General features: G+C 50.1%; 1 protein-coding gene across 5 annotated transcripts in view; it reads right to left on the bottom strand.

The window, feature by feature from the left end:
• Nucleotides 1–3,813: 3,813 nt before the first annotated feature.
• The window catches only part of CCAR1 (cell division cycle and apoptosis regulator 1), a 2,209,777-nt gene continuing 2,187,267 nt past the window's right edge, over nt 3,814–26,323 (bottom strand). For all 5 annotated transcript variants that reach the window (XM_085603559.1, XM_085603560.1, XM_085603562.1 and 2 more), the window contains 2 exons: nt 13,642–13,780; nt 3,814–4,544 (listed from right to left, as the gene is read on the bottom strand). In XM_085603559.1, the coding sequence (XP_085459685.1) occupies nt 13,688–13,780 (93 nt within the window). In that variant the 3' untranslated portion in view covers nt 3,814–4,544; nt 13,642–13,687. The remainder of the gene's footprint in view (nt 4,545–13,641; nt 13,781–26,323) is intronic.

The raw sequence follows: 26,323 nt of genomic DNA, 5'->3' as shown, positions 1-26,323 counted from the left end.
TCAAATGAAGACGATTCTGGGATACCCCATTCCACAGACGCCTGATTCTGTCCCGCAGGGACTTCGGGATCACCAAACTATGGGGGATAGATCTATTATATGGCTCTGCATGAGGACTGCCAAGATGACATTGACTGCTGCCGGGGGGGCTTGGTGTTATTCTCTTGCCACTCACATACAAGGGCCCTGCATCTTTTCCAGGTTTGGGACTCTTCTCTGGAGACTCCTCAACCCCCCCTACAAGTCAGTTGTTGACAACTGTGACCTTATAACCTCGATGTACACATGCCGTGTATTAGTAAGAAATATTGAAGCTCTAGGTGTGAATGTTCTCCTTTTAGTGTTTTTATTTTGCTGTTCCCAAGTGTTTTTCTGTCAAAAAGAATGTTGCATGGGAGGGGAATGGTTCATGTATCCTCCTCCTGATTTGTAAGCTGTAGGCGGGTGTAGCTTTGTGGACAATTTGAGTTATGGTACAGATGATGCTGTGATAGCCTGCTTCATATATATTGAAAAATCAATAAAGACACTTTGAGGAAGGAACGGTCATGAGGTCAGAGTTAAAGGATGAGACTGCCAAATCAATGTCTGCAGAATGTTTGACCACGGCTTGTGAGCAGACCATATTTAAAGTAGAGTCAGCGATGGAGTCAGCTTCCGCTGGAAATCAGAGTCCTCTGATCTCTACCTTTCGCAGCTGACCTCCTGAACCCAGCAACGCAGCATCCTTCACAACCATTAGCTTTGGGTTGGGTAGGGGGGAAGGGTCTGCCACCGATCCAATTGCTCTCAAGCAGCCCCCACTGCAGGTCTTAAGCAATTTACTTTGGCACCTTGATTGAATGTGATAGATTGTCTTGGTACCAAGTCCAATGAGGCTTCAGATCCCACTGCAGATCCCACATGCGCCACATGGTGCGGTGCACAAGCAGGAGGCCAATAGGCCTCAGACTCGATCTCACTGAGACCCAGGCCGCAGGTTGAAACATCGGTATAATAGCCCTCATGTCCCGGACTCACTGAGGCAGAGGGATGGCATGGAAAAGCACCATATACAGGATGCCTCTGATTAAAGGGAGTCGCTGTGAAGTAGTCAAGTGCAACTTTGACACATTGATGGAAAAAACAAACAATTTCAACAAGTTGGACGTCTTCTGGAGGTGCTTTAAGACCTTTTGAGGTAAGTCTGCCTCCAGCAACCAGTCGTCGAGGTATGGGAAATGTTAGTATTCCCAACCTCTGCAAATGAGCTGTGACCACTACCATCATTTTTGTTATCACCTGAGGCACACTGGTCAGGCTGAAAGGTAACACTGAGAACTGGAAGTGCTCGTGGCCTACCTGATACCGCAGATAGCACCTTTGGGATTTGTGAAAGGGTGTGTGAAAATAGGTGTCATGCAAGTCTAGCACCACCATCCAGTCTCTTGGATCCAGGGCAGACAGAATTTGGGCCAGGGTGAGCATTTTGAACTTGTCCTTCTGTAGGGAGAATTTCTCAGGGTGAAGATCTAGAGTAGGAAGAAGCCTCCGTTCATTTTCGGCACCAGGAAATAACAGTCTAGATCGGTTTTGTGGTAGCTGTGGAAAGGAGGCGTGGGGGTTAGGGTAGAGTGTTGTCCCTGGGGGCCTGGATCTTGGTGGCCTGGTCCCCTCCCTTTACCTCAAAAGGACTGAGAGGCTTGCTGTTGCTGAGACCCGCAGTGGTGTCTCTGCTGGTAACCCAGTCTGAAGCCTCGAAAGGGGTGAGCTGTGTAGGGAAACTGGCAGACAGGCACAACTAGGCCTCAAGAGTAAGCTGTGGCCTTGCACTGTTTAAATGGTTCTAAGGCAAAGCCCACCTTTGCAATGACCAGTTGAGAGCCATCGAACGGCATGTCCATTAAGACCTGCTGGACATCTGAAGAAAAGCCTGTGGCGTGCATCCAGGCATGGCGCCTTAGCACCACACTGGTTCTGACTGCTCTACCCACCCAGTCAGCCGAGTCCAGGCCAAATGTGATGACGTATTTTGCCAGATTCTGACCTTCCAAGATTAGCCAATGTAATGTGACTTGGACGTCATCCCAGTCAGCAGGCAAAAACTCTGCCACTTTGTCCCACAATGCATGTGAATACCTGCCTAGGAAACAAGCTGTATTCTCTTGTCTAAAGGCAAAGCTGGCAGACAAGAACGTGCATTTGCCAAATGTTTCCAATTGCTTAGATTCTTTATGCCAGGGAATACTTGGGAAGGCATTTGGGTTTAGCCGGTTGGTGGATGCCTGCACTACTAAACTCTCCGGGTGGGTTCCCTTTTGACGGTCTATGCCGCCTTACCACTTGCCTTCTGCCTGGGAAACAAGATCCTGGCTTTGCCCATGTACCTACCAGCATATCTGTCAATGCCTCATTGAAGGACAGTAGAGGTTCCTGTCTTGTTTGTGCAGAGCTGAGGGCTGAAGCACGTTAGTTTTGGCCTCTGAAGTTGGCAAGATGAGGTCAAAAACGACTGCCGTTGATATAGCCGGGCTTGGTGAGGACAGTCCAATGTCTGAGGCGATGTTTAAATCAATGGTGACCAGTAGGTCTTCAAAGATGTATCTATCAATATAATAAGCTTCACTGTGCTCAGCATGCGATGTACAGTCTGGTTCTGACTGGTCGTCGTAGTGCTGGGGCCTAGGTGGAGGATTTATTTTGGAGTCCAATAAAACTATCAGATCTATGTCCAGCGATGGTGATGTTGGGCCCAGTGTCTCAGCATTTGTCTCAGCACCATAGGTTGTATCTGGCATGGCACCAGCCTCCGAGCTAGATGAGTCGGTGCCAAAGGCAGGGTTGAACTCAGTCATGGGGCTGGGTCTGAATGAGGAAACGGCTTTAGGTCAAAGTAGAGTTGAGCGACCTATGCCAGGGAAGGGTCCGCTGGCGAAACCTCACCAGCATCCACCTCGGATCCATGGGGCCCAAGTGTGTCCGAGGGACCCTGTTAAGCACCAAAAAATGTATCAATAGCCAGGTGAAGTTCATGAAGTGTTGTGATGTTGTTGTTCGTTGCAGATTGGGCTGGTTCGGGACCAGTGAAGGGGCTGGTTCTGGGCATGGAGACCGACTTTGTTGTGCAATACCAAGTGGTGAGCAGGAGGACACCTGTGCATGGATTAATTGTTTTTTATGGGATTTTCTAGACTTACGTGAGCCTTGTGACCTAGACAACAACTGGTCACAGGAGCAACCTGGGGAGCAAGAGCAAGTACTTGCTTGCAACTTCAACCGAGACTGTGTCTTCAAGTTCCTGAGTTAGGCATCAACAAGCTTGGCCTCTCAATCTCTGATGGCCTTCCTATTCATTTTGGCATAGCAGCTACATGAGTTTGAGTCATGTTTGGTGCCGAGGTGTCAGAGGCAGTCGTCGTGGGTGTCAGTGACTGACATCTGTCTCTGTCAATTGCAGGTATGACAGGGTTTGAGCCCTGTTGTTTAAGGGGGTGACATGTTGCACACTGTGTTTTATTTTTGTGGGACAAGAATCTCTGTTAGGTATGACAAGATTTGAATGCTGCGGGTCCAAGTTGGCAGGAGCAGATAGAAAAGACATGTCAGCGTGCGGAGGTAGCATATATTTAGGGCCCTGATGCCATATCCGAAGTAAGACGTGTCCATTGCGGAACCCCGCAACACCACCTACTGACGAGTAAGGGAATTAGTACAAAATGTTCCTGATTCAGTATCACAAATGGGAATATTTGTAAAGTGAGGAATCTGCAATTGGAAGTCTCTATCAAGAATGTAATTATTGTATATTAAGTGTATAAACAATTGAGCCACTAATTTAAACAGAAATATAGTATAATTTATTTTAATACAAAAGGCACATTTGTTATTGGATACCACCGAAAAATATTAAGCAAACTCTTTACATTACATTTCCATCTAGCTACAACTGTATTTGGAAGTTTGCTGTTAATTTCTTAAATCCTCAAAATAATGTGTTCTAAGTTATATTTGAGCAGATCCAATGAACAAACATGCAACTAGTATGGACAGGGCAGGCAAACTTGAGATGTATTTACAGAATGCTATTCTTTCAAAATCAAGCACTGTGTTTAACATTTGTATGTAAATTAAAATGCTTTAATTTGTAAGACAAACAAAAACTACAACTTTCTATAAATATATACTTATTTCGGAGAGGAAATTCTATGATTAAATACATGTTACTAGATATACAGTTTACTCTATTTTAAAGTTTTACACTCACAACACTGTTGAGCCAAACTCACTCAGTAACCAAAAATTACCTTGAACTCAAAAAAGTGTCTAATAAATTGAATCCTACAAATCTTCACAGCAGACCGAGGTATTCAAAAGATATGTACATCTTTTTTTATTCAACAAATATTTATATTATTATAAATCACACATGCCTCTCTTTAAAACATAGTATCATTACAATTTATACAATATTATATAACAAATCATTTAACAGTCCTCCAATTTCACAAAAGACTCGTTCCATTTTCGTCAGGCTTTTGATCTGGTTCTTCAACTTTCACTGAAACCTGTTAAACGGAAAAAACAATAGTAGAAGTTAATGGCATTATTTATAAATCAATGTTTTTTTTGTTTTTTTAGTATCCAGCATATTTCCGTAGACATTTCTTTCTATATTTTACAGATAATGGGACTTAGAGACTCCTTCAAACAAATAGTAAAGCTGAGGCCTGCACATGCCTGAGATTTATGACTCCTATCCTGATTTGCACAACTATTAGGTGTAATGCAGGTGCAACATATAACTTTTCTGTCTTACGCCTGTGTTCTTTAACCTCAATTGTGGAGAATATGCAAGGTTAATATGAATGTGATTTGTACTTCTTTTTATATGTACTTTTAGTAACAAATCGTTTTTATAGGTTTTATGGTACGCATACCTATTCAACATCCAGAGACCAGCGAGGTTTCCACTAGAACAAAATACCAGTGAAAGCACCCCCTACTCCTCTCCTATGTACCAAACTCTGCATCTACATGTTTCTAGATGTGAAAGATAATGACTCCTAGACAGTAATGTGCGTAGAGTGGCATAGATCCAATCACCGGCTATTTATTCTATCCCCCCTCCGTTAATTTGTTCACTTGTATGGTATACTTGTCGGCAAGGATGATTGATAACCTGATATAAAATGTTAGATTCTAAGGTAATGGATTGTAGTTCATGGTAATCCTTTGATTAAATATGGTGCCGGCAATATGTTGAGTTATTTTTTTTAAAGCTAAGGTGTTTCACATCTTAGTGAGCGATTCAAAGGTTCTAGGTGATTGAGTCGTGCTAGTGTTACTTGGAGAGCGACTGTCAAAGCTATTTTGAGCGGTTAAACCTTCAGTGACCAGTAAGATCTCTGTCCAGGGTGTGGTGAAACTAACAAGAGGGCGATAAAATCTCGCTTTATGAGGGATTCATATACTGCTTGCAAATCTGTCCGAATGTTATTCCAGTATCTTCCAAGCGTAGGACAGTTTCACAGCAGGTGTGTCAATCTACCTGAGGCCCCACAACCTCGCCAGCACGACGCCTCCTTCCTTTTGCTCCAATCTGCTATTTTCTGTGGTGTTCAGTAGCAATAATGAAGTCATTTGTATTGTGCCACACGCATTTTACAGGTTCTGGCTGAGATTGGGCACTATAATATATAATTTGTCCCACTCCTTATCCGTTAAGGCCCCCCAGTTCTTCTTTCCATCTCCTATGCGTGGGAGTCTTATCTTTATTTTGACTGTCCATTAGCAGTCTGTAAATAGCAGAGATTGAATATTTGTTGGTGTCACTTTCCTTGATCCCTTTCTAGTAAGTGATCTAGAAGCCCCTTCTTTCATGTCAGATTGTAATACCCTGTGCCTTACTTATAAGTACAAGAAGGACAAGTTGCTTACCTTTGGTAACGCCTTATCTGGTAGAGACATGATCTAGTCGAAGATCCCTTACCTTTGAACTTACAGGCATCAGGCTGGATCTGGAAGATTTTTCTGAGTAGTACCCCAGCGCACCCATAGGTGGCAAATGCTGATTCCGTGTGACATCGTAGGCGTCGAGTTTGTCGGGACGTCCGCATCATCTATATAGGTGCCACCTTGGCGAACTGACGTCAGTACTTTTCACGACTTTCCACGCCAGAAGCACGAAGCCATGAATTTAACGGACAGTGGTGTGTTAAAAGAACTAGGGCCTTGAAACGAAACAGCCCTGACATGAAGAACTTATCCGCGGTGCAGGGAGGATAGGTGGGTCGGAAAGAAATCTGCGGCTAGATCATGTCTCTACCAGATAAGGCATTACCAAAAGTAAGTAACTTGTACATCTGATAGAGACATCTAGCCGCAGATTACTAACCTTAGGACAGATACCTAAGCAATACCATCCACGGAGGAGGGACTGCTGTAAAGGTTAAACCAGAGAGTCATGTAGGACCGAGCGGCTGAAGAGGCCTTCCCTACGGACCTGATTATCCAGTCAATAATGCTTGGCAAATGTGTGAAGGAATGCCCACATAGCTGCATACCAAATGTCAAGGACTGGGACACCACACTGCAGCGCCGTGGAGGCTGTATTAGCTCTGGTTGAATGCGCCCTGAGGACTTCGGGAGGCCGTTTCTTCGCCAAAGCGTAACAAATTTTAATACAGAGGATAACCCATCACAAGATGGTCCTCTTCTGCACAACACATCCCTTCTTTGCTCCAAGGTACCTGACAAAGAGTTGGTCATCCACACTGAACTCTCTAGTGTGGTTAAGGTAGAACGATAATGCTCTTTTGGGTGAAGACGTTCTTCCTTAAAAGGAAGCGGAGGAGCATAGAAGGTGGCCAAGGTGACAGATTGCCCGAGGTGGAAAGGTGTCATCACTTTCGGCAAAAAAGAAGCCCTAGTGCGTAGCATTACCTTGTCTGAAAAGACGGTCAGGTAAGGAGGCTGAGAAGAAAGAGCCTGCAATTTGCTCACCCTCCTGGCAGATGTTGTGGCCACTAAAAAGGCTGTTTTAATAGTAAGCATGCGAAGGGGCAATTGTGCACTGGCTCAAATGGTGCACACATGAGATAAGTGAGAACCAAGCTGAGGTCCCAACGGAGCATAATAAAATGTGAGGGGGGAAACAAATGTGTAAGCCCCTTCAGGAATCTATTTACAATAGGAGACTTGAATAGTGACGATTGAACTGGCAACCACTGAAAGGCAGAAAAGGCCCAAAGGTAACCCTTCAGAGTTCCCAGAGCAGAGCCTTGCTGGGTAAGAGATAGAATAGAAAGAAGAATGTCAGATAGGTAGGCAGACAGGGGCTCAACAGACCGTTCCATATAATATTTACAAACAAAACTTAGTGGAGGGATGCCTGCCTGCTAGAATAACTTCACATACTTCAGGAAGAAGGCCAAATGCTTTCAACTGTTGCTGCTCAATCTCCATGTAAGGAGGTGGAGGGTTGACCGGTTTGGGTGGAGGGCCCTCCCCTGCTGCTCCGACAAAAGATCCTCCCGAAGGAGCAGCCTGATCGGAGGATCGGATCTCATCTGCAGAAGCTCGGGATACCAAACACTCCATGCCCAGTTCAGAGTCACAAGAATGACTTGGGCCCGGTTGCTTCTGATCTTCTTGAGCACTCTCAACAGGAGTGGTATGGGCAGAAAGGTGTACAGGAGGCCTGAGCACCACTCGAAATGCAAAGCGTAGCCGAGTGAGAGCCGCCTTGGAAACTCCAATGCGCTAAACTGTTGACATTATGCGTTCCTGACGGAGGTGAACAGATCTAACCAAGGCTCTCCCCACCGCTGTAAGAGTCCTTGCGCCACCTCTGGATGGAGACGCAATTCGTGATCTGCTAGATGCAATTTGTGATCCGCTAGGCAGCGAGAACTGAGTTCATCCGCCCTGGCGTTTAGGGAACCGGACAGGTGTTGAACCATCAGAGATATGCCCTGTTGTTCCAGCCAAGTCCAGCGACGCATGGCCTCCTGACAAAGGGTCCATGACCCCACCCTGCCTTGTTTGTTGCAGTACCACATGGCAGTAGTGTTGTCTGTGAACACCTGAACTAGCCTCCTCTTGAGAGATGGAAAGAAGGCTTTCAGTGTCAACTGGATCACATGAAGCTCCTACAAGTTGAGGTGGAGGCTAGCTTTCACCAGAGTCCTCTGATCTCCACCTTTTCGCCCCATCCCAGACACACCTGTCACTACTGTGAGATCTGGTTGGGGAAGGGAGAGGGGTCTGCCCCTGACCCAATCGCAGTGTGTCAACCACCACTGCAGATCTTCTGCAGGTCCCTCCGAGATCTAGACCAGGTCAGTGAGAATTCCGTGATGCTGGGCCCACTGGAATGTTAGGTCCCACTGTAGAGCCCGCATGTGTCATCTGGCATGATTCACCAGCAGGATGCAGGAGGCCATGAGGTCCAGCAGCCTCAGAGTCAATATCACCAAAATCCAGGATAGATGTTCAAACAGCAGTATTATAGCCTGAATATCCTGGACTCGCCACTCGGGAGGATAGGCCCGAAGCTGCACCATGTCCAAAACGGCTCTGATGAAAGGGAGCGTCTGTGAGGGAGTCAGGTGTGACTTTGGCACGTTGATTGTGAACCCCAGTGATTGCAGGAGGTTCGCCGTAGTCTGGAGGTGGGAGACAGCTGTCTGGGGCGAGTCCGCCTTCAACAACCAGTCATTGAGATAGGGGATGACTGGAATCCCGGATCTCTGTAGATGAGCTGCAACCACCGCCATCACCTTGGTGAACACCCGAGGAGCGCTGGTGAGACCGAAGGGGAGCACGGTAAACTGAAAGTACTCGTGACCCACCGAAAACCGCAGGTAGCGGCGATGGGCAGGCAGGACGGGGATATGGAAACTAGGCATCCTGCAAGTCCAACGCTACCATCCAGTCTCCCGGGTCCAGGTCAGACAGAACCTGAGCAAGAGTGAGCATCTCGAACTTCTCTTTCCTGAGGAAGTAGTTGAGGGCTCTGAGCTCGAAGATAGGATGAAGGCCTCCATCCTTTTTGGGAACCAGGAAATAGCGGGAATAGCAACCACAGCCTATTTATGGCCTGGGAATCCTCTCTATAGCTCCTTTGGCCAAGAGAGTCTTGACATCCTCTCAAAGCAAAGCAAGGTGATCCTCCGTCAGCCGATTGTATGTTAGAGGCATGGAAGGAGAGGTAATTTTGAAGGAGAGGGAATAGCCCCTTCAGACTATCTGCAAAACCCACCTGTCCAAAGTGATGTCCCACCAGTGGTGGAGATGATGGTATATCCTGCCACCAACTGGACACCCATATTCTAGGAGGATCGGACTGGGAAGGTTTGGAAGCAGGGGGGGTGGGGTTTGTGGCCTGGCCTGACTACTGGCTGCCTCACCCACAGGGTCAAGGCCAACCGCACCCACAGCTGTGCAGTGGTTGTGGAACTTCTGAAGTCCTCTGGCTAGGGTATGGCTGGAACGGTTGGAAGCCCTTTCCATAGCCACAAAAGGAGAGAAAGGCAGACGCAGGACGGAAAGATACTGAGAGGCCCAAGGACTTGGCTGTAGCCCGCGACTTCTTGAAACGCTCTAGCGCCGTGTCTTCCCTGTCTTCGAAGAGACGAGCGCCATCAACGGGAATGTCCATATGGTTGGCTTGAACATCCCCAGAGAAGCCAGATGTTCTTAGCTAGGCATGGCGCCTAACTGCCATTATCAAGTAAATCGCTCGCCCAGTGAGTCTGTTGTGTCAAGGCCACAGCGTATGGTAAACTTTGCTGCTTCTCTCCCGTCTACAACAGCTTGGGAGAGGACAGCCTGGGCCTCCTCTGGGACTTGTGGCAGCACTTGTGCAGCCGTCTCCCATAGCGAATGGGAGTAACGACCCAAGGAGCATGCAGTGTTTATCGACTGCAATGCTAGGCTGGTGGAAGAGAAGATTTTCCTGCCAAAGCTATCCAGCCTTTTAGATTGCAGAAAGGAACACGCCACGGAAAGTAGAGGCTTGGACCACTGAACTGTCGGGGGTCAGTCGGGTGAGAGGAAAACTGGGTAGCCCAGTGCAGGGCAATGGTTCTATTCACAGGAGCCCCTATGCTGGGCTTGGACCATGTGCCCAGAAGAACGTCAGTTAAGGCCTAATTAAATGGCAACAAGGGCTCCGAAGTGGAGACACCAGGCTGCAGGAAGATACAGGTCCAAGACTTCCACAGCCCTACCCACCACCATAGCGAAGGAAGCTCCTTCCTCTGTAGCCAGGTTAGGAGGAGAAAACATGCCAGGCTCTGGAAAGGTATCCAAGCCACTGGCATCAACCAGTTCCTCAAGCAAGTCAAATTCTTGTGTATAAAGTGGGACTTCTAAGGGGTTCTGTTGCCCCTCCCAATCCTCATCCAATCCTAGCCCCTCGGAATAAGGCTGAGGATACGACAGAGTCTAAGGGTTCAATCTGCGCTGGTCTCAGTGTTAGTGGACGCTCAGCCGGCTCCATGTAGTTCAGAATTAGGATGGGGGTGGGGCTGGCGACGTCGAGAGTCTTGGCGTTGGACACAATGTTGGGAAGGTCGATTGGGTGCAACAGGCACCAGTCTGGATCTGGGAATGGATCCATGAGAAGCCCTGAGTGCCAGAGCAGACGGTGCGGAACCCAGAGAAGCTCCTTCCGCTGATCCTGCGCGGCCCGAAGGCATGCCGGCTGGGTCAGGCGGCCCAAATATAGCACACATGGCATCGTAAAACTGTTTTAACTGGGCGCGGGTCCTTACCAGCCTAGGAAAAGAAGGGAAATGCAGAGCCGACACAGGCACCCGCTCCGTGGGGCAGGGCCACGAACGCCAAGTCTCCACGGTCTCGTCGGGTGACGGACAGGGTGAATTCGAAGCATGCTTCGACTTCTTGTGTTTTTTATGGTGCTTCTTACCTGTCTTCGAAGGTTTTGAATGGGAGGGCGAAGAGTTGGATCCACCGGGGCAGCGCTCGGACCTTCCTCTGGACTGAGACTGGGAGCAGGAATGAGATCTCCAAGAATGTCTCCGAGGCGTCTGACGCCGGGCCACAACCAGCTTCAGGGACCGCTCCCTCAAAGCTTTCGGCGCCATGGCCCGGCAGTTGGAGCACGACTTTGGCTTGTGGTCGCACTCCAGGCACACTAGGTAGGGGTCTGTAACAGAGATGGCGCAGTGACAGGCGCTGCACAGTTTAAACCCCAAGGTCTTTTTGGACATCCTACAAACCGAAAAAAACTAGACAAAAAGTAAAAACAAAAAGGGGGTAGATCTCTTCGACGGACCTGTGCTGGCTGGCGTGGAAAGAAAATAACTGATGTCAGTGTGCCGAGGTGGCGCCTATATAGACATCATGGCAACGAACTCTACTCCTACGGCGTCACGTGGAGTCGACCGACACCACCTACCTGCTGAGAAAAATCTGCCGGATCCAGCCTGATGCCTGGAAGGAATCTGCAGCTACATGTCTCCATCAGATACACTAATGTTCTGGGAGGTGGTATTATCGTTTTAGGTCTTCAAACAATTACATTTTCCTGTTTTTGAAGCAAGAACCTACCATGACACTCCTATTGTCCCGCCACTTCATGAACGCCTGCTTGCTCAAGGCCGGGTGAAAATCTGGATTGAATCAGATAGGTGTGAACAAAGAGAGGAACGAGGTAAGACCTCTCATAGTTGCCACCCCATCTAATGCTTCTAGTGTCACACACATGATTGGAGAGGAGTAGAGGCTCCAGCTTCTATGATTCCAGGCCAGCCATGGTATTTGCCATGTTGGTACAGTTGCTATCAGGTACTCTATGCTACACCATTGTTTGGCTGTTTCTGTTTTCCCTCCATTCCACTAGATATTTCAGTAGGGTGGCTAAGTTGATAAGTATGTATATGTGGAACTGAAAGGCCACCATGTTGGAGTGACCTATATGTTGGCTTTGCTGTTAGTCTTGGTTTCTTGCCCAACCACATGTAGCTTATTTGCAGCTGACAGCATTTGCGTAATAATTTATTTTGGGGCTTTTATCAGCAGCGTTTATAACAAATATAATATTCTTGGAGAATATTAACTTTGATAATAATGATCTTTCCAGGAAAAGTGTTGAATATACCATCTCCCATGATCAGATTTTATTTCTTTAAGTAGTGAGGAGTAATTGAAGGACACTATTTGAGCACTCAAGGGACATCATTTGATTTGCAAATAGGAGATTGCTGTTTTGGCTACTTTAATTAGCAAGAGCTACCCTAGTTCTTGCATTTGAGTTGGTGGGGATAAAGAAGGAGCACCTCATATTTCCTTATGTTAATTTTGGACCATAATAGTTTTCTAAATGTCTATAACTGTTCTAGCAGTGGACCTATGTATTGACCTGGATTGGTAATCATCACCATAATGTCTATTTCTAATTGCAATGGCTTGTGGCTCAAGGGTAAGCGCAAATAAAAGTGGGAAAAGAGGACACCCCTGTCTAGTGCTCCTCTCGATGGCCAATTGGCACTGAAGCAGTCCCACTGACTCGTATGAAGACCCTTAGTGATTGTAGCCCCTCAACCCCCAGGATCCAATTTGAGAAATGAGCTTCAAAACTCAGATTCTGCAAGGCCCTCTGCTTTCATATTCAACGCTATCAAACTCTTTTTCAGTGTCTAAAGATAGAAAGAAAACATATACTTTCGCCTACTTTGGTCATTTTCTATTATATGTATACATTTTTTTGTGTTATCTCCACATTGTCTTTTTGAGATCAAAGCAGATTGAACTGCACAGATCCAGCCTGTCATCAGTTGTTTAAGTCATGTAGCTAGAATGCTTGTAAATAGTTTGGCATCTATAGTTAATAGTGATATCGACTTCTATGAGGCGCACAATGTGGGATCCTTTCCTTGTATTACCACTATAGCTGCGTCCCTCATTAAGTCCACTGTTTCACCTATGAGGGTAGGTGCCAATGATAAATAAAATTGTTAAATATTCTGTGAAACCAGCCGGTTCCCGGTGCCTCGCCTAGTTTTAGTCTGTGTTGAACACTTATCACTTCCTCTGTCCTAATGGAATCTTCTAGTTTGTCTATACAAGAAGATGGAATGGGTGGTTGTGTATGTTCCTGGCGATATATATCTACGTTTCCTACAACTGTAGGCTCCCTCTTATACAAAGAAGCATAAAGCCCTCTATAAGTGTTGCATATTACCCCATTTTCTCCCACTATTTGGTCAAGTCTGCCACTCTCTAAACTCTTTTAGGTGTCATTTTCATGTTTTGATGGGCTGTAAATAAGTTTCCTGCTTTATTAACCATAGCATAATATTGTAGCTTAAGGCAGAGTAGAGCGTATTGTGCCTTGTCATAATTGAGAGCTCTCGCTTGGGTCCACAAATGTAATACTTGTCTACAAAGTTATTGCGAGTCAGTTGAATTTGTATTTTTTTTTATCAGAGAAAGGTCAATACATTGTTTCAGCACTTTGCATGTCTATTCAAATGCAACAAAAACTTGATAAACCCCACAGACATCAATAAAAATAACTATTCATCAATGAAAAACAACCATAAAGGGAAAATAAAAAGGATGTAAGGATGTCATTGAAACTGGAAGGAGCATGCAATCATATTATCCCACGAAAGCATAGAATTCTGGACATACCTTATTAAAGCAATGCTGGCTCCCACTATCCTTAGTCCAACAATATTCAAATTAGCTGACTGCCTCCATCTCCTGGAGCTATGTCGGGGGTGTCAGATTCTTCACATTTTGGGCAATTCTTAACTTTCAAACCTTCATGCTAAAAAATTTAGGAAATGATGGTTACAGTTATTCATGCCAAGCGTTAGAGACTTACGAAAAACAAATCCAGTACCTCTGTAGACAATCAAAAGCATATTCTCAAAATATACTCAGACTGTAACAGGTACCTTGCATATGTATTCAGTCTACAGATGCTAATTTGCGCTGCTGACAGCTGTGCTACATCCCTTTGTGCATTAATGAACAAGTTACTTACCTTCGGTAACGATGCATCTGGTAGAGACACAGTCTAGCCGCAGATTCCTTAACTTAGAATATCCTCAAGGCACCAGACTGGATCCGGAGATTTTTCAGCAGTACCTCTGCGTGCCGGGGGACGGCGTTGCATGGCTCCGTCCTGACATTGTCCACAGATATGACATCAGTGGAGCCATATAAGTCCCTCCCGGCGCGCTGATGTCAGCTTTTGTATTTTTTTTATTAAACAGTTGGGATAGAGATGTGGGCGGCCACAGCCACATAGCAAGAATTTCCAATGACATAAAAGTATAGAACCATGCATCAAATAAACAGTTGCGACATATGGGATTAGGGGGGAAGGAGATCAATGTCCAAATCTGTCCTGCGCAGTTCAACTGATGAAGACACACATATTTCACCACATGACATATTCCATTTAGCCCACTTATGGTTCCATTTCGAGAGAAAACCCCTGGGCTCAAATACGTCTTTCTCTGCGATCATCGCATTGTCCACATCATTAGCCCACTTCTGGTATTTAGGTAGGTCTCCGGTCCCCCACACCTGGGCGATATTCCTCTTAGCTAAGACCAACCCCAATGAAGCCCATGAGCGCTCAGTGTGAGTCAAGCCAGTAGCCTCCCACATGTTCAATAAACAAAGTCGCGGGGAGTGAGTAATAGTTTTCCCGCATACCCTCGTAAGCGTGGTGACAATTTTCACCCAGTATGACTGAAGGAGTGGACACTCCCATACCGTGTGGAAAAAGGTACCCTCAGTCGTGCACCCTCTAAGGCATCCCGGATCTGGCCGACGTCCCACTTAACCAGTGTATGTGCCACTTAATAGACTCTATGTAGGATCTTGAGTTGAATCAGTCGTAGTCACATTGGAATTGCAACTTCTTTGGGGGAGGAGAGGGCTTCTTGCCAATCATCGTCTTCTAGATACCCTAAGTCCGATTCCCACAACTGTCGGAGATGCACCAATGGGTCAGGCTTGTTATTTATTAGTTTGCGGTATATAAGTGATATCGCCTTGCATGTCAGGGGGTCTGTTAAGAGTCGGTCTTCTAGAAGGGATGCCTCAGGTACAGTCTCACCACTAGCCATAATGGAGGTCAGTGCATGACGGATTACTAGGTAACGGAACGTCTCTGACCCTGCCAGTTGGTATGCTGCTTGTAGCTCACAGAATGGGATCATCTCATTGTGCCTCCATAGGCATCATCTATTTATCTGTGTGGTATGCCAGTTCAGACGGAGGGGAAAAGACCCACTGATTAACCACCGCAAGTTGGGCAGCCAAATAATATTGTTTTAAGTCAGTCAACGTGATTCCGCCATTGTACCAATCCCTGGTCAATTTGTGTGCTGCAATGCGTGAATTTTTCCCACCCCGAAAAAGATTTCTGACTTCGCTCTCCACACTAACAAAACAGGTGTCTGGGACCCTGTAGGGGGTGTTCTGTAGTGCGTATAAGAATCGAGGCAGCACCAGCATTTTAAACAATGCCGCCCTACTGAGCAAAGTAAGGGGCAGTGGCCACCAATGGAGCACGTCATTGTGAAGTCTCGTCAATGGGGCCTTAAGATTGCGGTCATATAATTGGGCGGGGTCTAGTGTAATGTAAATACCAAGGTAGTGGAACCCATCAGTGGCCACCACGATATTAGTGTCCCTTGGCATCCGTGGTACCGAATCCAGAAGCATGAAAAGCACAGATGTGTATACCCAAGTGGGCACTGAATATAGCAAAGATATGGAGGATCTTGTGAATCGATATAAATGGTGCTGCTAAGTATAAAAGAATACTGTCAGCATAGAGAGAAATTCTATCTTCATGTTAGTCTGTCCACTTCAAGCCCCTGATCATGGGGTCCCTCCTAAACCAGGTCGCCAGAGGTTCCAATATTAGGGCGAAGATGAGGGGCGACAGGGGGCAAACCTGTCTGGTCCCCCTTTCTAGTCAGAATTTTCGGGAGGTATGTTGATTAACCACCACTTGGGCAGTGGGGCCTACAATAATCTGACCCATTTTATAAAGTGTGGGCCAAACCCCAAACGTTCGAGGAGGGCAAATAGGTAAGGCCACTCAATGGTGTCGAACGCCATTTTAGCGTTTAGGGACAGCAGGGCAGCATCTTCCTGGATAGTAGGAATTCTCCCCATTGCTCCATGCAGCCATCTGAGATTGAGGGCTGTGTTGCGGCCTGGCACAAAGCCTGATTGATCTGGGTGCATGAGTTTACAGATAACAGGAATCAAACAGTTAGCTAAAACCTTGGCGAGGATCTTAACCTCAGCCGTTAAAAGAGAATTTGGGCGATAAGAGTCACAACTCGTCGCTGGTTTGCTATGTTTGTGGATGACGGCCACTGAGGCGAACATTAAATCTTGGGGTAGGGCCCGGTGTGGAAACTCTCTAACTACAGGGCACGAAGAGTGGGTGTTATCTTGAAGTCACTAATTTAAACAGTTCCATTGGGAGCCCATTTGGGCCTATGGCTTTACCTGAATTAATTCCGTGGATAGCAGTCGCTCTTTCCTCTTCGGTTAGGTTACCTTCGAAGGCTTCGCAGTCTTCTGGGGCGAGAGTAACGACCGCGATAGTGGCCAAAAGGTCCCTAGAGTCCTGTAGAGTAGTACAGGTGGTGGAAGAGTATATGGAAGCAAAATGGGAGGCAGAGACCTCTGCAATTTGTTGAGGATCGTTCACTATTGTTCCTGTATCGCTTTTGATAAGGTGCACCCATCTCTGTACATTCTCTCACGTCTCCAACCACGCAAGTAGTTTTCCGGTGTTGTCGCCCAACTCATAGATTTTATGTCTACTTAGCTGTCTCCGTCGCTAACTGTCGGTAGTCCTGTCGTTTGACACAAAGTGTGGGTTAGTTGCTCATCATCAATGGTCGCTACCTCGTCCTCCAGGTCACGAATCTCATGCTCCAGAGACTCCAGGCGTGCCCTCAGCTCCTTCTTATGCCCTGCCATCAATGATAATGTCTGACCCTTAATGACCGCCGCAAAGGCTCCCCAAAAACCTGACTGGACTGAATTATGTTTGTGTTTTCAGCGAAGTAGTGATCCACTTTTTTCAGAAGAGCCTTCTGGACATGCCGAATTTTCAGATTCCATGGAGTTTTGGACAGGGTGAGACGGCTACAGTTCTGGGGTGGAGTTAACCTGGTCAGGACAGGGGAGTGATCAGAAATACCGCGTGCTAGGAATTTAGCGTAGTTGAAAGGCGAGAGATCATGTGTGTGGGTGAATAAGTAATCAATTCTGGATTGGCTGCCATAGGCGCCGGAGTGGAAGGTAAAATTCCGCTTCAAGGGATTATAATGGCCCCAAATATCAACAAGGCCAAAGGCCAAGAGAAAGTCCATCAGGGGTGAGGTGTCTTGTGGATCTGGTCGAGGGGGGCGTCGGTCCACAGTGCCATTCATGGTCAGGTTAAAGTCGCCCCCTAGCACCAGGATACCATCAGGGACGTCGAGGAGAAGTTTACCCAAGTCAGTCAGCGTGGTGCTTTTCAGTGCCGGGGGTACATAAAGTGAGAGCACATTAATGGGTTTCCCCTCCCATGTCCCCGCAAGTGCGGTATATCTGCCTTGGCTATCCGTCCATGTGTTGTTTATTATAAATGGACATTGTTTGCGGATACGGTCCCCCTCGAACTGGATGTGAAGAACAAGTTACTTACCTTCGGTAACGATGTATCTGTAAGAAACATTAGTTAGATTCCTCACCTTAGAATATCCCCAGGCGTCAGACTGGATCCGGAAGATTTTTCGTCAGCAATACCCCTTGCGCATCGCTAGGCGTCGTCTGTGGCTCCGCGTCCGTCGTCGGCGTCGTGCGCCGGAATGACGTCGTCGGAGTACTTAGACGCCGCCCTCGCGCGCTGACGTCAGTTCTTGTACATAGCCATCCGCGCCAGGAACGCAGAGCCATGCAAGAGACCGACACTGGTGCCAAAAAATTCTAGGGCCCTGAAAGGGATAGCCTTAACCCTAGATGTCAGTTCGCAGAACGGGGAGGATGGGTGGGTCAGTGAGGAATCTAACTAACTAATGTTTCTTACAGATACATCGTTACCGAAGGTAAGTAACTTGTTCATCTGAAAGAAACACGTTTGTTAGATTCCTCACCTTAGAATAGATACCCAAGCAATACCAACCCCGGTGGTGGGTCTGCAAACCAAGATCACACCAGAAAGTCCTGGAGGACAGAACGGCCAAAGAAGCCATCCCTCCGGACTTGGCTGTCTAGGCAATAATGCCTGGCAAACGTGTGCAGCGAAGCCCACGTTGCCGCCTGACAGATGTCCTGCAAAGGGACTCCCCGTCCCAAAGCAGTAGTAGCCGCTGTGGCCCGAGTAGAATGGGCGCGCAGCCCAACAGGCGGTTCCTTTTTTGCCAAGGAATAACAGATTTTTATACACAAAACGACCCACCGGGAGATGGTACGTTTGTGTACAGCTTTTCCCTTCTTTGTACCCACGTAGCCAACGAAAAGCTGGTCGTCCACTCGGAACTGTTTAGTGCGGTCCAAATAAAAGGAGAGCGCACGTTTTGGGTCCAGACGGTGGAGCCGCTCTTCCTCTTTGGAAGGATGCGGAGGCAGAAAGAAGGTGGGCAAGGTGACAGATTGCCCAAGATGAAAGGGGGTCACCACTTTAGGTAGAAAGGAAGGACGAGGCCGAAGGACAACCTTGTCCGGATGAACAGATAGAAAAGGAGGCTTGGACGATAGAGCCTGGAGCTCACTCACCCGTCTAGCCGAGGTGATGGCTACCAGGAAAGCAGTCTTAAGAGTGAGAAGACGAAGACGACAATTGTGAAGAGGCTCAAAGGGAGCGCACATCAGGAATGTCAAGACAAGATTCAAGTCCCACTGAGGCATTACGAAAGGGACAGGAGGGAACGTGTGAGTAATGCCTTTTAGAAAGCGTGACACTACCGGGGACTTGAAAAGAGAGGGCTGATCTGGAAGCCATAAGAAGGCAGAGAGAGCAGCAAGATAACCTTTCAAGGTGCCCAGGGCAGAGCCCTGCCGGGCCAAAGAAATAAGAAAGAGGAGAACCTCAGAAAGAGGGGCGGAGAGGGGATCCACAGCCTTTGCTGTGCACCATACGACAAATTTGTTCCACCGGCAGGCGTATACCGTCTTTGTGGAGGGACGCCTGGCTGCCAGAATGATATCACAGACTTCAGGAGGCAAGTCAAATGGCATCAACTGCTGCCGCTCAATCTCCACGCATGGAGGTGGAGGCTGGACAGGTTCGGGTGGAGGACCGTCCCCTGCTGCTGCGACAGAAGATCCTCCCGAAGGGGCAGACGTATCGGAGGATCGGTCAACATACAGAGTAGCTCGGGATACCAGTACCTTCGTGCCCAATCCGGAGCCACCAAGATGACTTGGGCCCGGTCGCGCTTGATCTTCTTCAGCACTCTGGGCAGAAGTGGTATAGGCGGAAAGGCGTACAACAGACCGCAACTCCACTCGCGACGAAAAGCGTCGCCGAGCGAGTGCCGCCTTGGAAATTTGAATGCGCAGAACTGCTGACATTGCGCGTTCTCGTCAGTGGCGAATAGATCTAACCAAGGCTCGCCCCACTGCTGAAAGAGACCTTGCGCCACCTCGGAGTTCAGACGCCATTCGTGATCCATCTTGCACCGGCGGCTGAGTTCGTCTGCTCTGGCGTTCAGAGAGCCCGCCAGATGTTGAACCACCAGGGTGACGCCCTGGTGTTCCAGCCATGTCCAGAGGTGCAGAGCCTCCTGACAAAGGGTCCACGACCCCACCCCGCCCTGTTTGTTGCAATACCACATGGCGGTGGTGTTGTCCGTGAACACCTGCACGACACTTCCCCGGACAGAGGGAAGGAAGGCTTTCAGTGCAAGCCGGATCGCTCGCAGCTCCAACAAGTTGATGTGGAGGCGAGACTCCGCTGGAGACCAGAGGCCTCTGATCTCCACCTCTCCCATATGGCCACCCCATCCCAGGAGGGACGCATCCGTCACTACGACATGCTCCGGTAGGGGTAGGGAGAGGCTCTTGCCCGTGACCCAATCGCGGTCCGTGAGCCACCACTGCAACTGCTGTGCAGTGCCCTCCGAGATCAAGACATGGTCGGACAGGTTGCCGTGATGCTGGGCCCACTGAAACTTCAGGTCCCACTGCAGAGCCCGCATGCGCCGCCTGGCGTGATGCACTAGTAGGATGCAGGAGGCCATCAGCCCCAGAAGCCGCAACACTAGCCTGACCGAAACCCAGGATAGAGGCCGAAAGATGGGAATCAGGGCCTGTATATCCCGGACCCGCTGCTCGGTGGATGGACACGGAACTGCGCCGAATCGAGAACCGCTCCAATGAAGAGGAGCTTCTGAGAGGGGCTCAGGTGTGACTTCGGCACGTTGATGGAAAACCCTAGCAAATGCAGGAGATCCGCCATAGTCTGGAGGTGGGAGACGACTGTCTGGGGCGAGCCCGCCTTCAACAACCAGTCGTCGAGATAGGGGAAGACTGGAACCCCTGATCTGCGCAGATGAGCTGCGACCACCGCCATCACTTTTGTGAACACCCGAGGGGCACTGGTAAGGCCGAAGGGGAGCACGGTGAACTAAAAGTGCTCCTGACCCACCGTGAACCGCAGGTAACGCCGGTGGGCCGGCAGGACGGGGATGTGGAAATATGCGTCCTGCAAGTCCAACGCTACCATCCAGTCTCCAGGGTCTAGGGCAGCTAGAACCTGAGCCAAAGTCAACATTTTGAACCGTTCCTTCCGGAGGAAGGCATTGACGTTCCGGAGGTCCAAGATAGGGCGTAGGCCCACTTTGCCCTTCTTGGGAACCAGAAAGTAGTGGGAATAACAACCACGACCTACTTCTGGGCTCGGAACGCGCTCGACGGCCCCCTTGGCCAAGAGGGCCGAAACTTCCTCGTGGAGAAGATTCAAATGATCCCCCGAGATACGGTGGTGCTTCGGTGGCATGGCTGGAGGGGTCGTCTCGAAGGGGAGGGAGTAGCCCCTTCGGACGATTTGCAGCACCCACCTGTCCAACGTGATGGAACGCCAGTGGAGCAGGTGATGGCGAACTCTGCCGCCCACTGACGTGGAATGGGCCTGAAAGCTCGGACTAGGAAGGCTTTGAGGCGGATGCTGCCGGGGTGGATGTGGACTGACCGCGTCGTCCTCCGGTACCGCCTCGGCGGAAACCACGTCCGCGACCGCGTGCAGGCTGGTTCTGCGGAGGTGCCCCTTCCTTGGCCACGAAAGGAGCGAAAAGCGGAAGTTTGTGGCCGCGGGGCCGAGAGGCCCAAGGACGTGGCCGTAGCCCGGGAGTCCTTGAAGCGAGCCAGCGCACTGTCCGCTTTGTCACCAAAAAGGCGAGCGCCATCAAAAGGCATGTCCATGAGGGTGCTCTGGACATCCCCTGAAAAAGACGTGGACCGCAGCCAGGAGTGACGTCGAAGCGCCACCGTGGTAGAAATCGCCCTACCCAGCGAGTCCGTAGTGTCGAGTCCACATCGGATTGCATGGCACGCTGCATCTCTCCCATCGGCCAGGGCCGAGGAAAGCCGCGCCCGGGCCTCCTCCGGGCACAGTGGCAGCACGTCCTCCACCGCATCCCACAGAGAATGGGAATAACGGTCCAAGAGACAGGCGGTGTTCAAAGACCGCAGGCTCAAACTGAGCGAAGAGAACAGCTTCTTACCAAACTGTTACAGTCTCTTGGAATCCCGGTCCGGAGGAGCGGACGGGAAGGAGGATTGGGAGGTAGAGGCCTGGATAACCAGACTCTCGGGGGTGGGGTGTTGGGACAGAAAACTGGGGTCGCCCGGAGCAGGGCGGTGGCGCCTGGCAACGTTCCTATCCACAGGAGGGACTGTGGAGGGCTTGGACCAGGTGCCCTGCAGAACTTCAGTGAGGGCCTCATTGAATGGCAGCAGAGGCTCAGTGGAGCATGCGGCAGACTGAAGCACCTCAGTGAGGATGTTAGTCCTCACAGCCACGGCAGGCAGCTCAAGCCCAAGGGCTTCGGCCCCTTGCGCAGCACCACAGAAAAAGCTGCACCCTCCTCCGAAGCCACAGTCGGAGGAGAAATGAATCCAGTGTCCGGAGAGGTATCCAACCCACTGGGCCTCCCCCAGTTCATCTGCCCAGTCCTGTGCAAGTTGGCTCTGAAGGGCCATAGGGTCATCAGACCCCTCCCAGTCGCCCCCGTCATCCGATTCCTGGTAAACAGGAGGACTGATCGGAGCCGGTCGATAGACAATATGTGTCTCTAGCGGCGTCGGGCGCCGCCGCATCGGCGTCGGGACCGGACAGGGGCTGAACCGGGGATCGACGTCGACCGGAGCCGGCGTCGGGGGTGGTGTCGGCGCTGGCGGAGGAGGCGTTACGAGGTCGACCGGCGTCGACGGGGGCCCAGGCTCGGGCCCCTCGGGGACCTGCGGCGTCAGGGCCGGAGCCTCCAACGGCGCCGGGGCCGGAGCCGCCGGCATGCGAGGTCGCCCAGTCGAGTCCGCGCCAGCGGGCGTCGACGGCGGGGCCAGGCTCCTCATGGCCGAGAGGAAGGCACTGACCTCCGCCAGCGTCGCGTCAGTCCCAGGGACCGTCGGGTATGGGGACTTGCGCGGCGCCTGCGGCTCCTGCGGAGCCGCAGGGGTGGAACCACCCGGACCCTCGGCCTAGTCGCGCGACCGGCGAGGGGAGTCCGAAGAGCGGTGTCGCTTCTTGGACTTCTTGGAGTGCCTCGACTTACCCGAAGACTTCGAGCCAGGCGATTGACGATGTTGCGAAGCTCGAGAAGCTTGCGGGACCGCTCCCGCCTAGCTTTCGAGGTCAGGGCCATACAATCGGAGCACGACGCCGCGTCGTGGTCGAGGCCCAAGCAGTACAGGCACCGGCGGTGATGATCGGTCACCGACATCAGTCGGTGACAGTCGTCGCAGGCCTTGAAACCAGGTATCCTACCGGCACCAGAGTCGAGAATTGACCAAAAAGAGTCAAAAAAGTTAGTCAAAAATTGACTAAAGGGGTATCTCTCCCGGATCTGCACTTACTGGTGCGGAAAAAAGAAGAACTGACGTCAGCGCGCGAGGGCGGCGTCTAAGTACTCCGAGGACGTCATTCCGGCGCACGACGCCGACGACGGACGCGGAGCCGCAGACGACGCCTAGCGACGCGCAAGGGGTATTGCTGACGAAAAATCTTCCGGATCCAGTCTGACGCCTGGGGATATTCTAAGGTGAGGAAATTAACTAACGTGTTTCTTTCAGATACCCACGTGCACCACCAATTTATAGCCCCATCGATCAAGTGCCTTACAGGTGTTGCCGATTAGATAGGTCTCCTGCAACAGAGTGATGCTGGGGCTTGTCTCTTGAGATATTGGAGAACTACCCCTCGCTTCAATTTGCCCCCCAACCCATTGACGTTCCATGTGATAATGTGGAGCGATCCCTTCACGACATGGTCTGACATGGTGTAGCTGTGAGAAATGGGGCGTTATACACCCATGTCTTAAGTGTAAAGAGCAAACGTTGACATAGGAGCTCCTCCGACTCGGAGTGTAAGTGCATGGAGAACGGTTCTGTCTCACTGCTATCACAATAAAAACAATAAGAACTAAATAAACAGATCCCCCACCCCCAAAACGCCCCCCCTACCTCCTCCCTGCCTCCCTGCATGACGGGCACTGAACCTCCCGCCACCCCAAGAGTGCCTATCGCCCACCCTAAAAATGTTGGGAATGTGATCCAACCCAACTCCCTAAGGCATCGATTCGTACTAAAACCTTTACCCCGAGCATATCACAGCGAGTGTTAAATTGGGCCAGAGCAGAGTACATTTACCAAAAAGCAACGATACCCTACACCAAGTGTCAATGGCATCTCTGGATCAGGCATTCACACCATCAGGTAACCACAAAGTTCTGCTAAGGAGCAGTCCCATGATGAACAGACTTGCGTTTGCGGTGTCCCCAAAATCCCAACCATGTTAACTGAGAACCACTGGGTCGCTACGTTAGTCAGCTTGTTTCCGTTCCGCGGCACTGTTCGGCGTTGCATCAGCATCAGGTGGGGATCCTTGCTGGCGGTCTGGCTGGCTTTGACTTGTTATTTCGCTTGCCAACCGTACGCCAGCTGTCAAGCCAGTCCCAGGCGTCTTCGGGACTGGAGAAAAACTAGGTTTTCCCTCCGGATTCAATGCGCAGTTTTGCCGGAAACAGCATAGCATATTTGATTTCCTGGTCGCGTAGGGCGCGTTTCACCTCCAAAAAACTATGGCGTTGCCTCTGAACTCTCAACGTGAAATCTGGGAAGAAGGTAATCTTACTATTGTCAATGGTAATTGGCGGGGCCGCTCTCGCAGATTGAAGTATTGCGTCTCTGTCCCGAAAGTTAAACACCCTAGCCAGGATTGGCAGAGTTGGTGCTCCGGGTTTCGATCGTCCACCCTGCACCCTGTGCGCCCTTTCAATGGAGAAGTATTGGGACAGGCCCTTAGGTTGGAGATGCTGTAGCACCAAGTTTTCCACGAACACGTCCGCCGCGTTCCGGCATTCCTAGGATAGGGACATTATTGCGGTGCATCCGGCCTTCATAGTCGTCGTTATGGCCGCTAAAATGTCCTGTAGTGTGGGGTCTGCCTGGTCCCCCGTTGATTTTGAATTGGCCTGCGCATCGTCCTGCCCCTTCTGTCAGGCAAATTTATCCAGCTTCGCCTGGAGCACACTACGGCCGCTACAACCGCTCCCCATGATGGTGTTGGTGTGCTAGTTGCAGCCAAGGAGAAGTCGGGCCGCACTGGCAACTCGCCGTCGCCTGCGAAAGGGACAGGGCCCAATCCGGCCTGTCAGGTTTCACCAGCTGAGCCTGTGTCACAGAGAACTCACACCAGCCGCGCCTGATCTGTATGAAGGTGGGGCCCGGACTTAGTGTAGCTGTCCCTGGCAACAACTGTGGATGGCCCTTCTACGACTGCTGTAATGGCGATGGTAATATTTATGGACTTTGGGACGGTGCAGCTCCCTCCAATAGCAAGCAGCTTACGTGTTTATGTCCAGCACAAGTGCCCCCCCCCCCACCAGCGAGTAATCCAGACCAATTTTCACTGTTTTCTCAGGTCCCAACCACGAAAGGATCAGGGCCACAGGTGGGTACTCACTGTTAGCATCCGCCAATGGAGGGGGGAAGATGCTGCCGGCACAGCAAGTGTCGAAACCACGCAGCAGCGTATGTTAGCTCCCTAGCGGCACACCGCCTCCGCAAGAGAACCCGGGGCCTACAACAGCCACCGGCTGCACTGAACATTACCAGGGGGGCCCCAGGGAGTATGCCGTAGCTTGGTTGCTACGGGGCACTGAGTTACACAAGCAGTTGAGACTCACTGCCTTTCCTGTTCAGCCAGGCCAAACCGCATGGGCCCGCTCAGTCTGCCGCGGCCGCGGTGACGTAGTTGAAAATGCCGGTGGCCAGTTGGATGCTTAGAGCCTGTTGTGGGTGAATCTCGAGCGCCCCAGGGTCAAAGTCCTGCCGGGACAGATGATTGCAGTTCCGGACATCGTGCGACCTCCTCAAGTGGTGCCAGTGAGTCCGTTTCCGTCAGAGCAGCCGCCGCACTCAGGCCAGCAAGTGAAGGCCCGTCAGGCGCGCTCCCAACTTGATCGCTGAACTGCAGTGGTCAGAGGTGTTGGGGATCCACCGGGGTGATGTGGAGTGGAAACCTGTGTGGCGTAACCCCTGGGAGAGATGTTGGTCGTGGGTCCACGCCGCGGCCGTGACACGGCACAGCCAAGTAGCAGGATGCCCCCGTCTGCAGCGACTGCGGCCCGGGTCCGGATAGATATCTCCGTCGGCACTGGTTGATACAGCAGCTCACCACCTCACACGGATCGACTGGCCCCCTTTTCAGCTTTTTTCACTCGGGGCAAGTCATCTATTTGCGGATGTTACGAGAGTGGTGCAATGGAGCTGCGCTACCATGCAGCCATTTCCCTCGGCAGTTGGCCACGCCCCTCGCTGACATCTGCTTTTGACTGTGAAACACTTCCGTGCCACAATGCGGAGCCACTACTAAAACTGTGAGTGTGGGAACAGTGTGCCAAAAAGATTAAAAATCTTTGAAACAACAATGACAATAAATAAGAAAGTGATGAGAAGCATCACAATGCATTGCAGAGAGAAACTGTCATACAGGAAGGAACTGAAGGGAGAGAGCAGAGTACTCGCCCCTAGAAACCGTCTCGCAGAAGTGAAGAACCAAACTCTCCTATGAGGCAAAACAGCAATGGAAATTAATGTTATGGTAAACGACAAGCAGTCT

This window comes from Triturus cristatus, chromosome 1_2, assembly GCF_964204655.1.
Source record: "Triturus cristatus chromosome 1_2, aTriCri1.1, whole genome shotgun sequence".
Taxonomy (NCBI): Eukaryota; Metazoa; Chordata; class Amphibia; order Caudata; family Salamandridae; genus Triturus; species Triturus cristatus.
This window is presented reverse-complemented; position numbering and strand designations above follow the sequence as displayed.